Source organism: Brienomyrus brachyistius, chromosome 21 (genome assembly GCF_023856365.1).
Source record: "Brienomyrus brachyistius isolate T26 chromosome 21, BBRACH_0.4, whole genome shotgun sequence".
Taxonomy (NCBI): Eukaryota; Metazoa; Chordata; class Actinopteri; order Osteoglossiformes; family Mormyridae; genus Brienomyrus; species Brienomyrus brachyistius.
In genome coordinates this window covers 11,096,306-11,111,958 of record NC_064553.1, presented here as the reverse complement: position 1 = coordinate 11,111,958, position 15,653 = coordinate 11,096,306, and the positions used below count along the sequence as shown (strand labels likewise).

The 15,653-nt window shown below is 40.7% G+C and overlaps 2 protein-coding genes across 4 annotated transcripts; one reads left to right on the top strand and one right to left on the bottom strand.

Moving 5' to 3' along the window:
* Window positions 1-6,424: 6,424 nt before the first annotated feature.
* LOC125716831 (fragile X mental retardation syndrome-related protein 1-like) lies at window positions 6,425-13,408 on the top strand. Of its 3 annotated transcripts, none has more exons than XM_048989607.1 (16): window positions 6,425-6,556; window positions 7,447-7,499; window positions 7,652-7,745; window positions 7,875-7,946; window positions 8,043-8,191; window positions 8,299-8,392; window positions 8,492-8,608; window positions 8,964-9,134; window positions 9,213-9,291; window positions 9,382-9,491; window positions 9,679-9,765; window positions 9,850-10,048; window positions 10,191-10,385; window positions 10,678-10,875; window positions 12,226-12,308; window positions 12,588-13,408. In XM_048989607.1, exons 1-16 carry the CDS (start codon window positions 6,488-6,490, stop codon window positions 12,750-12,752), a joined length of 1,935 nt encoding a protein of 644 aa, XP_048845564.1. In that variant the 5' UTR covers window positions 6,425-6,487; the 3' UTR covers window positions 12,753-13,408. The 3 variants fall into 3 exon arrangements, with proteins under 3 accessions (XP_048845564.1, XP_048845563.1, XP_048845565.1); XM_048989606.1 differs by having other exon boundaries at window positions 9,673-9,765; XM_048989608.1 differs by lacking the exon at window positions 6,425-6,556 and adding an exon at window positions 6,949-7,124 and having other exon boundaries at window positions 9,673-9,765.
* Window positions 13,409-13,649: 241 nt separating this feature from the next.
* Window positions 13,650-15,122, bottom strand: dnajc19 (DnaJ (Hsp40) homolog, subfamily C, member 19). Its single transcript, XM_048989609.1, has 6 exons — window positions 14,940-15,122; window positions 14,446-14,497; window positions 14,233-14,306; window positions 14,004-14,083; window positions 13,851-13,921; window positions 13,650-13,756 (listed from the first exon to the last, which is right to left on the bottom strand). The coding sequence occupies exons 1-6, from the start codon at window positions 14,940-14,942 to the stop codon at window positions 13,686-13,688; spliced, it is 351 nt and encodes a 116-aa protein (XP_048845566.1). The 5' UTR covers window positions 14,943-15,122; the 3' UTR covers window positions 13,650-13,685.
* Between the last annotated feature and the right edge of the window lie 531 nt (window positions 15,123-15,653).

Genomic DNA, 15,653 nt, shown 5'->3' with positions numbered 1-15,653 from the left:
TGTAAACAAGCTCACAGCATTTACAACAGTCTCATGGAAATGTGCAGAGACGTGAATTAAATTCAGAAGAGTGGCACTTCCTGAAAGGGTCGATTGTGTCTGCAGCAGTCCTGCTTTGGCAACATCCAACGGAGAGATATGAGGAATTTCAAATTTTCTTTCCCTCTATTTTAATAATAGCTGTGCATAAGTAATTTACTGAAGGCCAGGCCAGCAGTGGGCAACAGAAAATTAAACTCATTTTATCTGAAAGCATGTGAATTTCTATATATCATTAGCATGCATAGAATTTGCACAATGCTATTTTTCATACTGATGGAATGTAACCAAATAACATATCAGTTTTTTTTTTTTTTGCTTACGCACAAGTAAAATTCTTAGATAAAAGTGCTAGACGCTTGCAATTTTGCTACAAATGGAAACCAATTCTTGGAAGCTACTTATTCCTGAATTCACTTGATTTGCATTTAAGCCTGATAAAGGTGACATTAGGATTTGTGGAACAGATTTGATGGAATGCACTCTGTTCTGTAATGTCATTAAGCAAAATCTTTTTTATCTTTTCTGTGATAATCGTTTCAATATTTCCTGTCTCCTCTTAAATAGCTATTAATGCTGTTATTAATTTCTGCAGTGTTAAAGTTTGAAGCTTCCTGTAGACATTTCCGCAATCTGCAGACTAGACTGCGAATGAATACTTTACGAGAAGCTCTGCTTACAGAATTTTCATTAAGTGGATTTTAAGTGGATCTTTTCATACTGAAAACTCCCTTAGAGTTTGGCCACAAAAACGTAAAGTTTACCACAAATTTGGCATATATATTATGTATTTTCTTCTATCTGTGTTATAACTCTAACCTTTTGAAATGGCAATCATCCACCAAAAAGAAGATATTAGACATTTTATTTGAAAGTGTAAATAAAAACCACCAATTAACTGCCAGGAAAGAGTATAATTCATTTCTCTTTAAAGTGCAATATCTAGTTAAACTTGCTGACAACTATTCATATTCACCAACACTTTCTAAACACTAAGACTCCATCCGCAATACACACTATTTTCAAACAGCTCATGTCCAGGGTCACACACATCGCGAATCACACATGCTCTTTAGTTGCAACTGATTGATACTGGAATTTGTAAGGTACTTTTGAATTATTGTTTATATATATATATATATATATATATATATATATATATATATATATATATATATATATATATATATATATATATATATATATATATATATATTTTTTTTTTTTTTATCTGCAAACAGGGCATGAAGCTGAGAGGATTTCAAAGTTCCTCACGGTGAAGGAACTTTAATCCGGGTGCTGAGTAGTATACATTAACGTTTCACTCTGAGCATCTGAAAATTGCATGGCTCACATTTTGCTAGAGGCAGGTTTGGCTTCCAAGGACCACAAAGGAACACTGAAAGCAATGAGCAGCAGAGCTTTTGCGTTTGCATGGTAAAAGAATTTCAAGGGATTCATTCTGTTTGTTTGTTTATTCAAATTAAGAGAACACGTTGCGTACCGTCAGATCCAGCCTCGTAAATAACAGCTCTGGGAATTTTTTTGTTTGTTTTATTTATGACAAAGAACGTTGCTAAAGAACATGACTGTGAAGTAATAGGCCTGTTTTAAGAAAGAACTAAAAGACTTCTGTAGATATACAACAGTACTATTCAGTCAATGGTGGTTCTTAATTATTACATACATGAGATGTTTCTGTTTAATTTAAATAGGATTTGTGTTTATATTTCCAATGGAGCAGCAGTTAACCAAGATAAGGCACATTTTCACAGTACCGTTATCTTTCTAGGCCACGTGTGCATTTACGTTTGTAGTTTGCTAAAGTTGTCCTTGGTCATGACTGTATAACATATTAAAGAAGGAGATTCTACTAAAGTATTCGAACCCAGGTCCTAAGCAGATTATGTACACTTTATACTGAGTTTTATATCATATTCAGCATAGCATATTGCACATGCCTGTCAGCCAGGCCCGGGTCTGCTGCTGAAGATCATAGTTAATTCTGCGGATTTATGGAAATGCTACAGTCATATCATCGGCAGCATCAAAAATATTAACAAGCTTACAGTAAGCTTTGGCAGTAATGTTATGAGGTTTGAATTTCTGGAGCGACTACAGACAGCAGTGCAAAATCCAGGTTCAGCAAAAATGAAATGCTTCCCATACCTAAAAATCAGACCTGCTGCATGCATATTTTCCAGTAACGTAAGTGAGCTCGCAATTCGATTCATTGCCTGTGGTCGGGACAGCCTAAAATCCCCCTAGAAATATTCACTCGGGGTTTTCCCGATTCTCCATTGAACTAGTCTGGACTTTTTAAAGGCCTGTCTATTGTATTGTTTATCTTCCATCCATCCATCTTTCAGACGTTTATCCTGGATGTATGGTTTCAGTATTGGTATGGGTGGCATCTGGCCAAATTCCTCCACTTCCTAAACACACATGGTATTCCCTCAGTATCAGTTGGGACACGCCCCTACCGCCCATACCCAAATCTACGCACTTTGTACATTCAGTATTCAGACCCAATTCAATTTTCAACCGTTTGTTATGTTGTAGCTTCAGGCTAAAATTATGTAAATTCATTTTTGTTCCTTGTGAATCTGTACTCAGTGCCCCATAATGACAGCACAAACATGGGATTATAGACGCTTTTTGCATATTTATTAAGGAAGAAAAACTGAAATATCAAATGGACGTAAGTATTCAGACCTTTGCTGTGACGCTGACATATTTAACTCAGATGCCGTCCGTTTCTCTTGATCATCTTTGAGATGGTTTTACACCTTGACTGGAGTCCAGCTGTGTTAAATGAAATTGATTGGACATGACTTGGAAAGGCACACACCTATTTATAAAAGGCCTCACAGCTCATAGTGCATATCAGAGCACAAACTAAACCATGAGGTCGAAGGAACTGTCCGAAGAGCTCAGAGACAGGATTGTGGCAAGGCACAGATCTGGACAAGGCTACAAAAAAGTCTGCCACAATTAGTGCTCCCAAGAGCACAGTGGCCTCCATAATCCTTAAATGGAAGAAGTGTGGGACAACCCAGACTCTTCCTCGAGCTGGCCGGCCGGCCAAACAGAGCAATCTGGGGAGAAGAGCCTTGGTGCGAGAGGTAACCAAGAACCCAAAGATCACTCTTGCTGAGCTCCAGAGATCCTTTGTGGAAATGGGAGAAAGTTCCAAAAGGAAAACCATCACTTCAGTCTGGGCACCAATCTGGGCTTTATGGCAGAGTAGCCTGATGGAAGCCTCTCCTTAGTGCAAGACACATGACAAGGGGTCTGAATGCACTATATATATATATATCCATCCATCCATCCATTCTCCAAACCGCTTATCCTACTGGTTCACGGGGGGTCCGGAGCCTATCCCGGAAGCAATGGGCACGAGGCAGGGAACAACCCAGGATGGGGGCCCAGGCGGAGACTCTAACCCAGGTCCCAGCGGTGTGAGGCAACAGTGCTAACCACTGCACCACTATGCTGCCCCCTATATATATATATTTGTTGTTACTCTTGCAATTCAAAGTGAATATTGTGAGTAAAGTAAGCATTATATCTTTTCAAAATAAGAACACCCACACCCAACTCTAATAGAAATGAAAGTGTACCTAATATTATACATACATGGAGAGAGAGAGAGACACACACAACAAATATATATATATTTCATCCAGGCCTACATATAGACAAATTAACATAAAGAAACAGGACATTGTACTCCTCCCATATCTTGGAAAACGGTAATACCGTGATATAATACAGTCATCGTCCAGGAAGTGAAAAAATACCATGAAAATAATTTTAAGTCATATCGTCCACCCCTACACTGAAGCACGAAGACATACATATTCATACTGAAGGAAAGAAAGCGCTAGTAAATCCAAACAAGCCTGTAAGGATTTAATAAACGATTTTAAAAACTCCTCGTTTGAATTCATAGCTAAAGGACGGAAGAGAATGCTAATAGGCTTAGCATTATATCTGTGAATATGATCAGACAACAATCTATTGAATAAACTCTGCCAGTCTCTGGCGCAAAATTTTCGTATCCTCGTTGGTTGTCCATTTTTCATTTATTTGAATTATTATTCAGAATTAAGATGGATATAGCCAGATGTCGATTTGAAGGTTTATTTTAATAAACTCTGCGTTATCAGTAGCCTATAATCCAGTCACGGACACAGGGGACAAGGCCAGACTCACCACATGAAATGAAAAATATAATTAGCCTGAACCGAATTACAAGCCGCAAAATAAAATATAAAAAAGGACTTATTTTCCCTCTCATTCAATTTTATGAGTAATTAGTTGTGGACTTCTAAGTGCCATCCTTCAGTTATCCAAAGGCAGACCTGAAATATCACGCGGTTTTATTTTGCTTTAATGAGGAACTAATGGACCCACAGCAGATTAGTTATTTTCTGTTGCGAGAGAGAAAAAACTATTTTCCACTTTTGAAAAGACCAACAGTATACGAGGTGATAGCCAGAGCGGCTCTTTGAGCTCACATACACCCAGTTCTGTTACTCGACTTCACATTCAATAGGAGTGAGACTGCAATTAGCAACAAAGCAAAGAGAATCCAGTTTTACAGCTGAGCTGCTGTCTATGACTCAAAGCGTCGCCGTAATTAGAACCAGGGCGAATGTGTCAGCCGTGAACAAAAACTACTGGCAAATTACTCTTGCAAAAGAGCTGCGCTAATGTTTTTCAATTATACATAATAATAGCCCCTATAAACTGAATCTGGATACATATAGTGAACAAAGAGACATTGGGAGAGAGGAGCATCATTATTCTTGGCAATATAATTTTAAAAAAATCTGAAACACTGCCATGTTTGCCCATAAAATAACCCATTAGGGGGCAAATCTCAGTTTCACTGTACTCTGGTAAGTTTACATGAACTTATTTGAGTTTTCTATAGAAGTGTGACATTGTTGCATTTTATTGAAGTAACGTACAATGTGATGCAAACCTTTGAGGTTTCATTTTTTTATAAATATATACGTTTTATATAGCATACACACATACAGTTATAAACACACAATAATTACATAACATTCAGAAATTAAGTCAAAGCAGGATTATGGGTACCGCTGATAATGATATAAGTATCAGTACGAGTTTGTAATCAAACACCAGAGAGTGCTGTATTGAGCAGATATACCTCATTACTTGTCAATCATTGTTTGTAAAATGGCGATCTTATAGGTTGAATTAATGATTTATGAAATTGCATAACAGGAAAATGACTTTATTTTCAAATCACGCTTAACAATAATGGAATCCATAATCGTGACGTCATAGGGGACTTTCAGCAGAACCACAAACACCTTCATGTTAATGGCCCTGCTTGAAAATGCATTTTTACTTAGCCCATTTTGGATGCTAAACACTCACACAAACACAAGATTATTAATTATTGATATATTACTGTTACTATGAAATCGTGTTTATAACAGGTGAAAACCTATCAACCAGAAATATTTAACAAGCACATTTCCGTCACAACATAAATTGCAGTGGGCATCATTAGACATAATTATAATTGATGATATTCATAGTGAAATACAACAATATCTGATCACGTGGCACTAATAGCGGTCAAACTGTGGACATAAGACTCTCCTTGATACTATTCTGCTGTAGCTACAAATGCTATAGATAATACTGGTAATGCGATTTTAGTTTTTGCATGTAGAGCATTTTCAAATTCTTCCTGGGTCCTGTTGTTATTTATCGATGCGTTTTAACCTCTTATTGTGATCATGGTCACAATATCATGGAGAGAGGGCTGGAGCCTATCACAGGCAAAGGGTAAGGAGACTGAGGGACACCCTGGATGGGACACCAGTCCATGGGAGGTAGACGTGCACGCACATATGACGTCAAATTTAAACCACAAATTAACTTACTGCACATCTTTAGATCAGGAGGATCCGAAAGCAGTACAGTACAAAGAGAAGTGGATGGGCAGTTGCTGAAAGCCTTCGACACATACGTTAAAGGGGCGCTCAGTATTTCTAAAGAGAGGCACTTTAAAGTTCTGGCAAATTGGGCAGGGGTTCTGCCACCCCCCCAGCCTACACGTGCCTGATCCGAACAATATGTAAACTCCACACACAGCGTTAATAATTTTGAAACTTAAAACTATCACGTATGATGCAACAAAGCATCATTATTGGATAAATGTACATAAGTGCATAAATATTGCCATGTAAGAAGTAACAACGACACATATTTATTGCGCTTTCTTCATGGCAAATAAAAAAAACTTATGTTAAACAGTTGATATTGGTTTAAACTTGATTTCAGACTGCTTCTCACGTATAAGTAACTAGATTCTGCACTATGATATTTTACACAGTTCTCACACGTTGCACACCGGACGTGGAAACCTGTACTGTGTTTTAAAGGAGAGTCTCCCGGCATGCACTGCGCGGCCAATATGGAGGAACTGACGGTGGAGGTCCGTGGCTCCAACGGGGCTTATTATAAGGTAGCCAGCTGAAATATCCATATCCCGCTAGCGAGTTTGTCAGTAAGCGGGTTAGCCATCAGACTCATGGGGAAGGGGGCGCGTTCGCAAATATAAAACGCCGTTTTAAAGGGGCGATCACCCGCACTTTCCTCTTAACACTGACAATGTTTGGCAAAACAGCAATGTTATGCTGTGAGGCACCTTGTACTGGCTAAGTACCTGCATAGTTAGCCACCTCATCATTCGTTTTATTTCTGTTGTTGCTTTTATTATCCCATCATTTTTAAAATTAGAATCACGCACAGCAACCAAGTGGTTAGCTTCTTGTGCAATAGCCTGATCTGATAGCTATATTTTGCAATTATCATCCTCAGTTAACTGAGCTAGATGCTGGGTGTGGTGACTTGGCTACTCGTTGACTGCATTTTGAAGAGTTCAAATATGCATAAATACTTTTTGTAGCTGTTAAATTAGGACTTTGGTGTCGATTCATAAATTATGGATCTCTGTACTATTTGGAAGTTGACCAGAGTGACTTGTCGCCTTGTCGGGGTTATTTCTTACTGGCATGACAGAAAGCATTCAGGTCATTGTTATTCTGTTGGTTTGGGGATTTTGCCGTGCACTACATTAGGGTTTGGTCTTGTACTTCGTAAAGAAATACGGCGATCTTTTGCAAACTAGTTATTTAATTAGAAATAGAGTCGAAACTCTAACAGTGATAGGTAACACTAGATCGTATATTATAATATAGTAATTTACTTATGTTGTTTCCGTTTCCCCTTCGTAATAGTCGTAAGGTTCCTTTTTGCCATTTTTTTGTTTATTTGAAGCATTTCTGTATGACGTAATAATTCGTTTTATGTTTTTAATGCAATGAAGAAAAAACTTTTGCCTTTTGTTTTTAGGGAGTCGTTACAGATGTCCATGAAGACTCACTTACAGTTGTCTTTGAAAATAAGTAAGTATGACATTATGTAATCTGGAGTTCGAACCTGTGGAAAAATTTAAACTATATCCAAGGATGTGTGTTACTGAAACCCCTGTATCAAACAAAACATCACATCATAGACCAGGATTTGTTGTACTTTGGTTATTTTTAATATCTTTTAGCTGGCAGCCTCAGCGACAGGTTCCTTTCTGCGATGTACGACTACCGCCCCCTTCCGGTGGCAAAAGGAACATCGGGGAAAGTGACCAGGTGGAGGTATGTGTGCCAGTCCTCAAAGGGGAACTCCTGAAACATAAGATTACTGTAATTTTTGATAAAATGGAAATTGTGTACCTGAATAACAAAAAAAAAATGCCCTCCCACTATTTTAAAATCTCTTGACAGATTTTCTCAAGAGCCAATGAGCAGGAGCCTTGTGGCTGGTGGTTGGCTAAAGTACGCATGATAAAAGGCGATGTAAGTTTTGGAAGCCTGCAGCCTGCATGTAGCCTGCCTAGCTTTTCTGTGAATCCTATTCCTGCTTTAATTCCCACCCCCAATGTCTCACTTTAGTTTTACGTTATTGAATACGCTGCCTGCGATGCCACCTACAACGAAATCGTCACATTTGATCGGCTCCGGCCCATAAACCTGAACGGGGCTGTGATGAAGGGCACCTTCTTAAAATGTTTGGTTCCGGTCCCCGATGACTTAAAGGCAGCGTATGTGCATTTTCTTTCATTTATAAAAATGAAATTGTCAAAGTGAATGTTCAGGTGCTTTTTATATTTATATTACTTGTTCTGAAAACCAGTGATTATTTTTTCAGATGTGAAGATGAGCTTGTGCATAAAGACTTCAAAAAGGCAGTGGGAGCGTGTAAGATCTTCTACAGTGCAGAAATTAAGAGTTTGGTTGTACTGGTAGGTGTTCTTGGGCCCCCCTGTGCGATTAGCTGCTTTTATGGGAAATAACATTTGTTCATTGGCATCCTGATTAATCTTTAACGTTCTGTTTTCCAGTCCAGAAATGAAAGCACAGAGAAGCGTGTTTCTTTACTGAGTGACATGCACCTCCGAGGTATTCGTACAAAGTCACTGCTTGTGTCTAGAAATGAAGAGGCAACAAAACACTTGGAGGTAAGAGACATTTGTTTTTATGATTTTATTTTTATTGTTACTTTTTTTGCCGGACTAGGTGTTGATTTAAGTTTAAATTTAGAATGTGTCTGGTATGTTAATTTAAGTCATATAGCTATATGATTTCACTTCAGTTATGGATTTTATAAAATATTTTGATCTTCTGGGCTTGAAATTTTGTAAGAACGCTTCAAAACACAAACGTCTCTTTTTGGTGGGTGCAAAAAGTTGTCAAATGCAAAATCTGATAGCTGAAAGTCACTAATGGCTCAGCAGTGATGTCCCAACATTATCATCAAGAGTTCATAGCTGCTACTAGGTCATGTGACGCAGCGGATTTGCTGGGCGTTTTCAGAACACAAAGCAGCTTGTGGCAGCTTTCCAAGAGGAATTCGTCATCAAGGAGGACTTGATGGGCCTGGCCATCGGCAGCCACGGCAGTAACATCCAGCAGGCTAGGAAAATGCCTGGGGTAACGGCCATCGAGCTGGATGAGGCGAGCAGAACCTTCAGGATCTACGGGGAGGTAAAATGGGGAATCCTGCACAATGGTGCTTCTGAACCTTTGTTTCAGGATTTTAACTGTTGTACTTTTCTGATTAAGAGCACAGAGGCAGTACGGAAGGCGAGGGGATTGCTTGAGTTTGTTGAAGATTCAGTTCAAATCCCAAGGAATTTAGTTGGTATGACTTTTTTTTTTCTTCTGGAAACGATACATTTAAGGATTTTTAATCCCCTGAATTCAAATTGAAAATGTTTTGTGGAACTTCCAGGTAAGGTCATTGGCAAAAATGGGAAGGTCATCCAGGAACTTGTAGATAAGTCTGGTGTGGTTCGAGTGCGGATTGAAGGAGACAATGACGGCAAATTCCCTCGACAAGAAGTAAGCCCAGATTCTTTCGTTTTAGGTAGATGGAACATACTCTGCTCCCCGTTTGTGCAGCATAACTCTACTACAAAGTAACATGCTGATCCACTTTCTCCGCTGTTATCTTCCCATTATGCTAAGCTAGTAAACGAAAAGGACAAATTTGTCTATGATACTGTTTATTTTGTGCTTTTGGATACAGGGAATGGTTCCTTTCACCTTTGTGGGCACAAAGGAGAGCATTGGGAACATCCAGGTCCTGCTGGAATATCACATTTCGTACCTTAACGTAAGCCGCCGTATGGTCTGCCTTCGGATCCAGTGGGTCTGCGGGGTAGAGGGTGACCCTAACCCTGACCTTTGCTGCGTGCAGGAAGTGGAGCAGCTGAGGCTGGAGAGGCTGAGGATCGAGGAGCAGCTACGGCACATGGGTGTGGGCTGCAGGCCGGCTCCAGGGCGATCCAGCAACAGGGGCTATGCCACAGCGGAGAGTGGCTCTTCCCAGCGAGCAAACCGCCCCTATGGAGCCCGGGGCCGGGGCCGCCGGGGCCCAAACCCTGCCTCTGGATACGGTAACCCCCACACCAGCATGCTGTAGAAAAAAATTTGTCATACTACTCTGGCTTGGACTGTGAACTAGAGAAAGACTTAAATGGCTTATATAAATTCGGCAGTTTGTGTTCATCTGGTGTTGTGTTGTTCTGCTCTCAAAAGGGATGAAATCTGAGCAGTACAACACCTCCGAGACAGATTCAGAGAGGAAGGGAGAGCTGAGTGACGGATCTGCAGGGGGGGATGGCCGGGGGCGGGACAGCCGGAAGGGGCTCACACCAGCCCGTGGACGAGGAGGCCCTGGGGGACGGGGGCGTGGCACTGGGAGAGGAGCGACCGGTGCCTCGATCGGCTCTGGTACAAGCCTTAAACCGTATCCCTGTCCTGCCTCTGTTCTGCTGAGAGTTTTCACTGTGGGTCACATGTCCTTATTCTTGGTCCCTGAACTGGATCGATTGAAACGCTTCTTGTCATCCTCAGAACTGAGGCTGTAATTCATTTAGGGGGAAAAAAATCACAAACAAAATATACATAGCCCTGTCCAATTCTTTTTTTTTTTTTGTGGCTGAGAGTGTGACTATTTTACCATGTTAAAATTTGTCGTCTTACTTTCTGAAATGAAATCCTTTGATACTGATTTCACTTGCAGTGCTGAAAGATCCAGACAGCAACCCATACAGTGTCCTTGACAATGAGATGGATCCGAGCACTGACAACGATGGCAGCGACCCCCACCCGAGCGCCGGCAAGCGTCGTCGCTCCCGACGTCGACGGACGGATGAGGAACCCACGCTAGTCGATGTCATGAGCGAATCGGATGCCTCGGCACACAATGGGAGCGGCACTGGTAAGCAAACAGGAAAGCCTTTGGAGGGCATTGCAGTTATCGTGGGACAGAGCCTGCATCAGGGCGTCTCAACTCTGGCCCTCGCTTCCAAATCCAGGCCTTGTTTTCAGTTCTCCCAGGCAGTTAATTTAATGATTACTGATTATGATTGGACACACACGGCTCTATTTTGACGGCCTAACACAAAGTGTGGTACACAGAGTGTCACTAACAGTTTTGGGCGTGTCCAAATCCATTTTGCAGTTTTGACGGTGGGGGAAAAACCAGACTTTGTACCAGTGCAAGGCAGGAAAAAAGGTTGTCCTGACTCTAAGTATTCAGTGGTGTGTTTTGGCCGTAAAATGCAATAAACCGATTGGGATGATGCGTCGCGTCACCTCACCTCAACCGTGAATCGCTATTACAATGCCGCATTTGCCTGGCAAGCCACGTCGCTTTTCGGCCGAGGAAACTGATGTGCACGAAGAGAAAAGGCACAAGCGCATGATCTGCAGGGGCAGCACTGTTCCACAAAACCCCTTTGAGGTGAAGCAGGTGTGGAGCGAGGGAGCAGCAATGCCAGCTGATCCCTCCTTGCCCACGCTGATCCCATCCACTCCTTTGTTGGCATCAGCACATGCAGTTTAGCCTCACGCCTTCTAAACCATCTAATGCACCCTGATTTATGTCCAACAGGCATCCGTCATGCATGGCAATGTTACGCAAAAGACATTCTGAGGGCTGTATTGTAATGACTTACAGGATTTAAACTTAACCTTAAACTTAACCTGACTTACCTGAAACGCATTTTTAGCAGTCCAAACATCCTTTCAATTACAGTACATGCTTAGTTCTGATAATAAACTCGAAAGGTCTTTTAACGATGCAGTTTAGAAACCCGCTCGTTTCTAAAATGCGCTGCTTAAATACCGTTTAACAATGTGCCACTGACTTTAGATGTGGTTTTTGTTGGTCAAAAGCGCAATGACATTGCACGCTGCCTTAAAATAGCAATGCGCCAACAATAAACGGGTGCAAAATCATTCGCTATTTTAATGACATGCGTGGGTGGCGTGAAAATGACCAATGTGCTGTTACAAAACTAGCAAAAACACTTTTGCGTGGCGTGTTGTTCAAGTGGGTGTTAGAGCCCAGAGGCTTCATGCCCTGACCTAGATGGATAGATGGCAGCAAAGCTCCGCTACAACATACCGCTTTCAGTTTTAGGGTGAACTGCCCCTTTTAAAAAGAAGTTACCACTGTAGTTGAGTGAGGAATTTGCAATTATGTGCAAAAAATGAAATTTTAGAAGTTATCTGCTGCGTTGCACAGGGCGTTTTGCAGTTTGTTTACTTGGGTGATGTGTTTCAGCAGCCATTGCAGACTGCGTACCCGAGCCGGAGCTTCAGGAAACGCAGCTAAGCTCAAAGGGGAGGAACAACAAAAATGAGCAGGTAAAGCTTAAGGTCAGATATGAAACTGAAACTTTAGGTTTGTCCGCTCTGACTTTTGGAAGAGCCAGTATCAGGTGGCCCAGAATTAAGGGCTATTGTAGAGATGGTTACGTTGTTAACTAGTTTGAAATGGTCCGCAGGTGTTTAGGTTTTATTCGCTGTTGTCATGATGATGTTCTGCTTGAATCCGGAGGCCTTTTTGGACGTTTTTGAACCGTACAGGCATAAAGCGAATCAGAGGGCCTTAGATTTCATGGCTGTTCCTGTTCCCTCGCATAGGGGGATTTCTTGGAGGAAGATCCTGTGTTCGTGACTGGCAGCAGTGCCGGTGATGCGTCCCGTGACGATCCGGGAAAAGCGGCATGCGCTCTCGCCGAGCCAGTGACGAAAAATGGTCACCAGAGTGACGGGGACCAGCTGAATGTGCCCAACGGGGTTTCTTAAGCGATTCTGGTTTATACCCTGTTTTACAGCAGTACTCATGTAGGCTCGCCAAAGATGACTGCCAGATTTTTTTTTTTTATACCGCACTTTTGAGTTCCATTATAATGGGACAAAATAAGATATAGCCTGAGGAAAAACATTAAAATAGAAAATATTTTGTGCCTTCTAAAAGCAATTTCAGCACACATATTTGCTGATTTAGATAACTTGTGTTGGGTAATGCTGGGATTACTGACATCGATAGCACCCATTAGGAAGAATGTTAACTGCTTTTCTCACTTTTTTTATATGCAACCACTTTGTAAAAGATTTCTGGAAGCTCATTGTAGGGTGGGTTATGTTTTTTTGTTTTGTTTTTTTGCACTGGAGCCTAGGTGGAATTCTGTTATGCTCACTTTTGGTCCAATTCACTGTTTTGTTGGCGTCTGTTTCACAGAAACGAGCAGTGACTGTCTTGTGAAAGGGACTTTATTTATTTTAGATTGTACAGTATTTAAAACAAAAAAAAAAAACTGGCAGAAAATGTTTTCAATGCAAATGTAATCTGAACTACTGACCAGGCCATTTCCATAGTTTGCTGTATATTTTTCTTTGTGCAGTATGTTTTGTATGCAGGTAAGTTCAATAAATGCTTTTTGGGTTTTTTTCCTCTTCAATGCAACTATGAACACATGATTCTAACTGTACTGCGTTGGAGGATCGGCAACCCAGAAATTTCACTTGTGCTTAACATCGCAGTGACAAACTCACTGTCCAGTGACCATTAATTACTTTGTGGAATGAAAGTTTCATCACTTTGTTTACACTGGGCAAAGAAATTGTGGAGGATTTGTTGATGGGCAAAATCCTCAAGAAAAATGTTAATTGCATTGAATATTTATGAACAGTAGGATGACACATGATTTGAACATTTATTGGTAGTGCAAAAGGTGCTCATTTTTTGGCCTGTCCATCAAGTAAATCTTTAGCCTCGTTTATTTTTGCGGCAAGGTAAGGCGAACCCCCTGTAAGAGAAAAGAATGAACATTTCACTGATTCTCAATAACACTTTTTGTCTATTATAACTTGAGCGACTTCCTTTGTGTAAAGTGACTGTACCTCTATCAGGGTGATTCAACACCATTATTTTTCTGTGAGCTTCCCTTATCTTCATTTTATTGGCTGTGGGACTAGAAGAAAAGAAACATACAAACATGTTGTCTAAAATGACTGATCGATGCCACCTGTGTTTAAATTGACGGGGTGTTGTACCTGACTCCTAGAACGAGAGAGGCTTCTCTTTTGGTCATTTTTGGCTCAAATCCACCTCTGTAATATCCAGAACCAAACGCCTGTCCCAAAGACAGCAGTTACAACCTTTAAATCGATTTATCTAAATAAATCCACAATAAACTTCCTGTGAACAGAGTTGGGTTTGAAAAAAGTCACGGTGCTAATTAGGGTTAAAATTGTTTGAAGTGTTGAGATGTTCATATCTTACGGATTTGGGAAGGTTGTGGAGAGCCTGTTTCACTTGAGGTTCCACGTGCCTCATGGCCTGAACAGCATAGCGTCCTGCAGGAGACCAACAAAATCGATAAAGCTTTGGTACTTTTCTAGGTCATTCATATGGGCACCTCAGATCTCTATGCATCAAGTTGGACAGGCGCCAGGGAGAAATGTGTGGTGAACGAGGAACGGCAACAAAAAGAACCTGCAAATCCAGCGGCAGCCAGCGCTAATCCCACGGCCACCACAGTACCAGCCTGCAAACAGAAATAAGAAACACAAGTGATCTTTACTGATTGGCACCACGAGCTCATATCCACGAGAATCGATAAGCGGCATTAAAACCCACCGCAAGGTATATTTTTTGAAATGTTCGTGGATGCATTACATACATACATCGTGTAATATGAGGTATACCATACTGATCTTCTACAACAGAAGGAAAATGATCATAAACCTAAAACACTGCAAAAATATCACTGACCACAACAAAAACATGAATAGGATGCAAAGCCTTTAAATCGTAACTAAAGAGTTAGCTACCTATAAATAAGAACACAACATAGTTACTTCAATTGCGATTATAGTATTTGACATTTCACCCAAGTGGAAAATTGATAAACCAAAATTAAACTACATTCAAGCCTCGTAACGACACTGGAAAGATACTGACACGAGACATCTAAAATTTTCCCATACCATCTCATGTGAAAGACTACTTCCTTCACGGTAACAACAAACATAACGTTATCTCCCACTTGGAAAAAAAAATTAGCGATGCATTATATTCTTTCTTGGGTAAATAAATGCAAGAGGCTAGCAAGCCACACGGCAAGCTACATGTAAGGTCACGTCCACTAACAACCAGCCGTAAAGTAGGCAGTAATGTCGCACGGAATAACGGCGTCACGTCAATAACGTGCCTGCAGCGCGCGGTGATTTCCGGCACTGTGTGGGAATGTCGAAAGGAGCACTGGTTCTGAGATTATGTTGTTTGAGACCTTAGTCTTGGAGGTCATCTGCTACACTGTTCACTGGATTTTATTTATTTATTTATTTTATTTTTTTTGGGGGGGTAGTGGTCTGGTGTTTATTTTACATAAATGTGCACTTTTGTAAATTATTATTAACAAAGAAACGAAAAATTGAACTGAAATTGTAAAATACACTGTATTTTAGAAGACATAGTTTATCTAAAAATAGCTTTACCAAAAACTCCTTAAGGGCTGTAGATCCTTAAGTATAATAATTGTCTCCACTGGCTGCCTATAAGGAGATTCAAATCCATTTCATTTCAAGCAGAATTCACTCTTACACCTGTTAGGGTCATAATACAGTTTCTTCCTAGCAAATTCAGGAAATGATTGCCCTCAGAATATCCACTGGCTTTTCAACCACCTCGCAACAATGAAG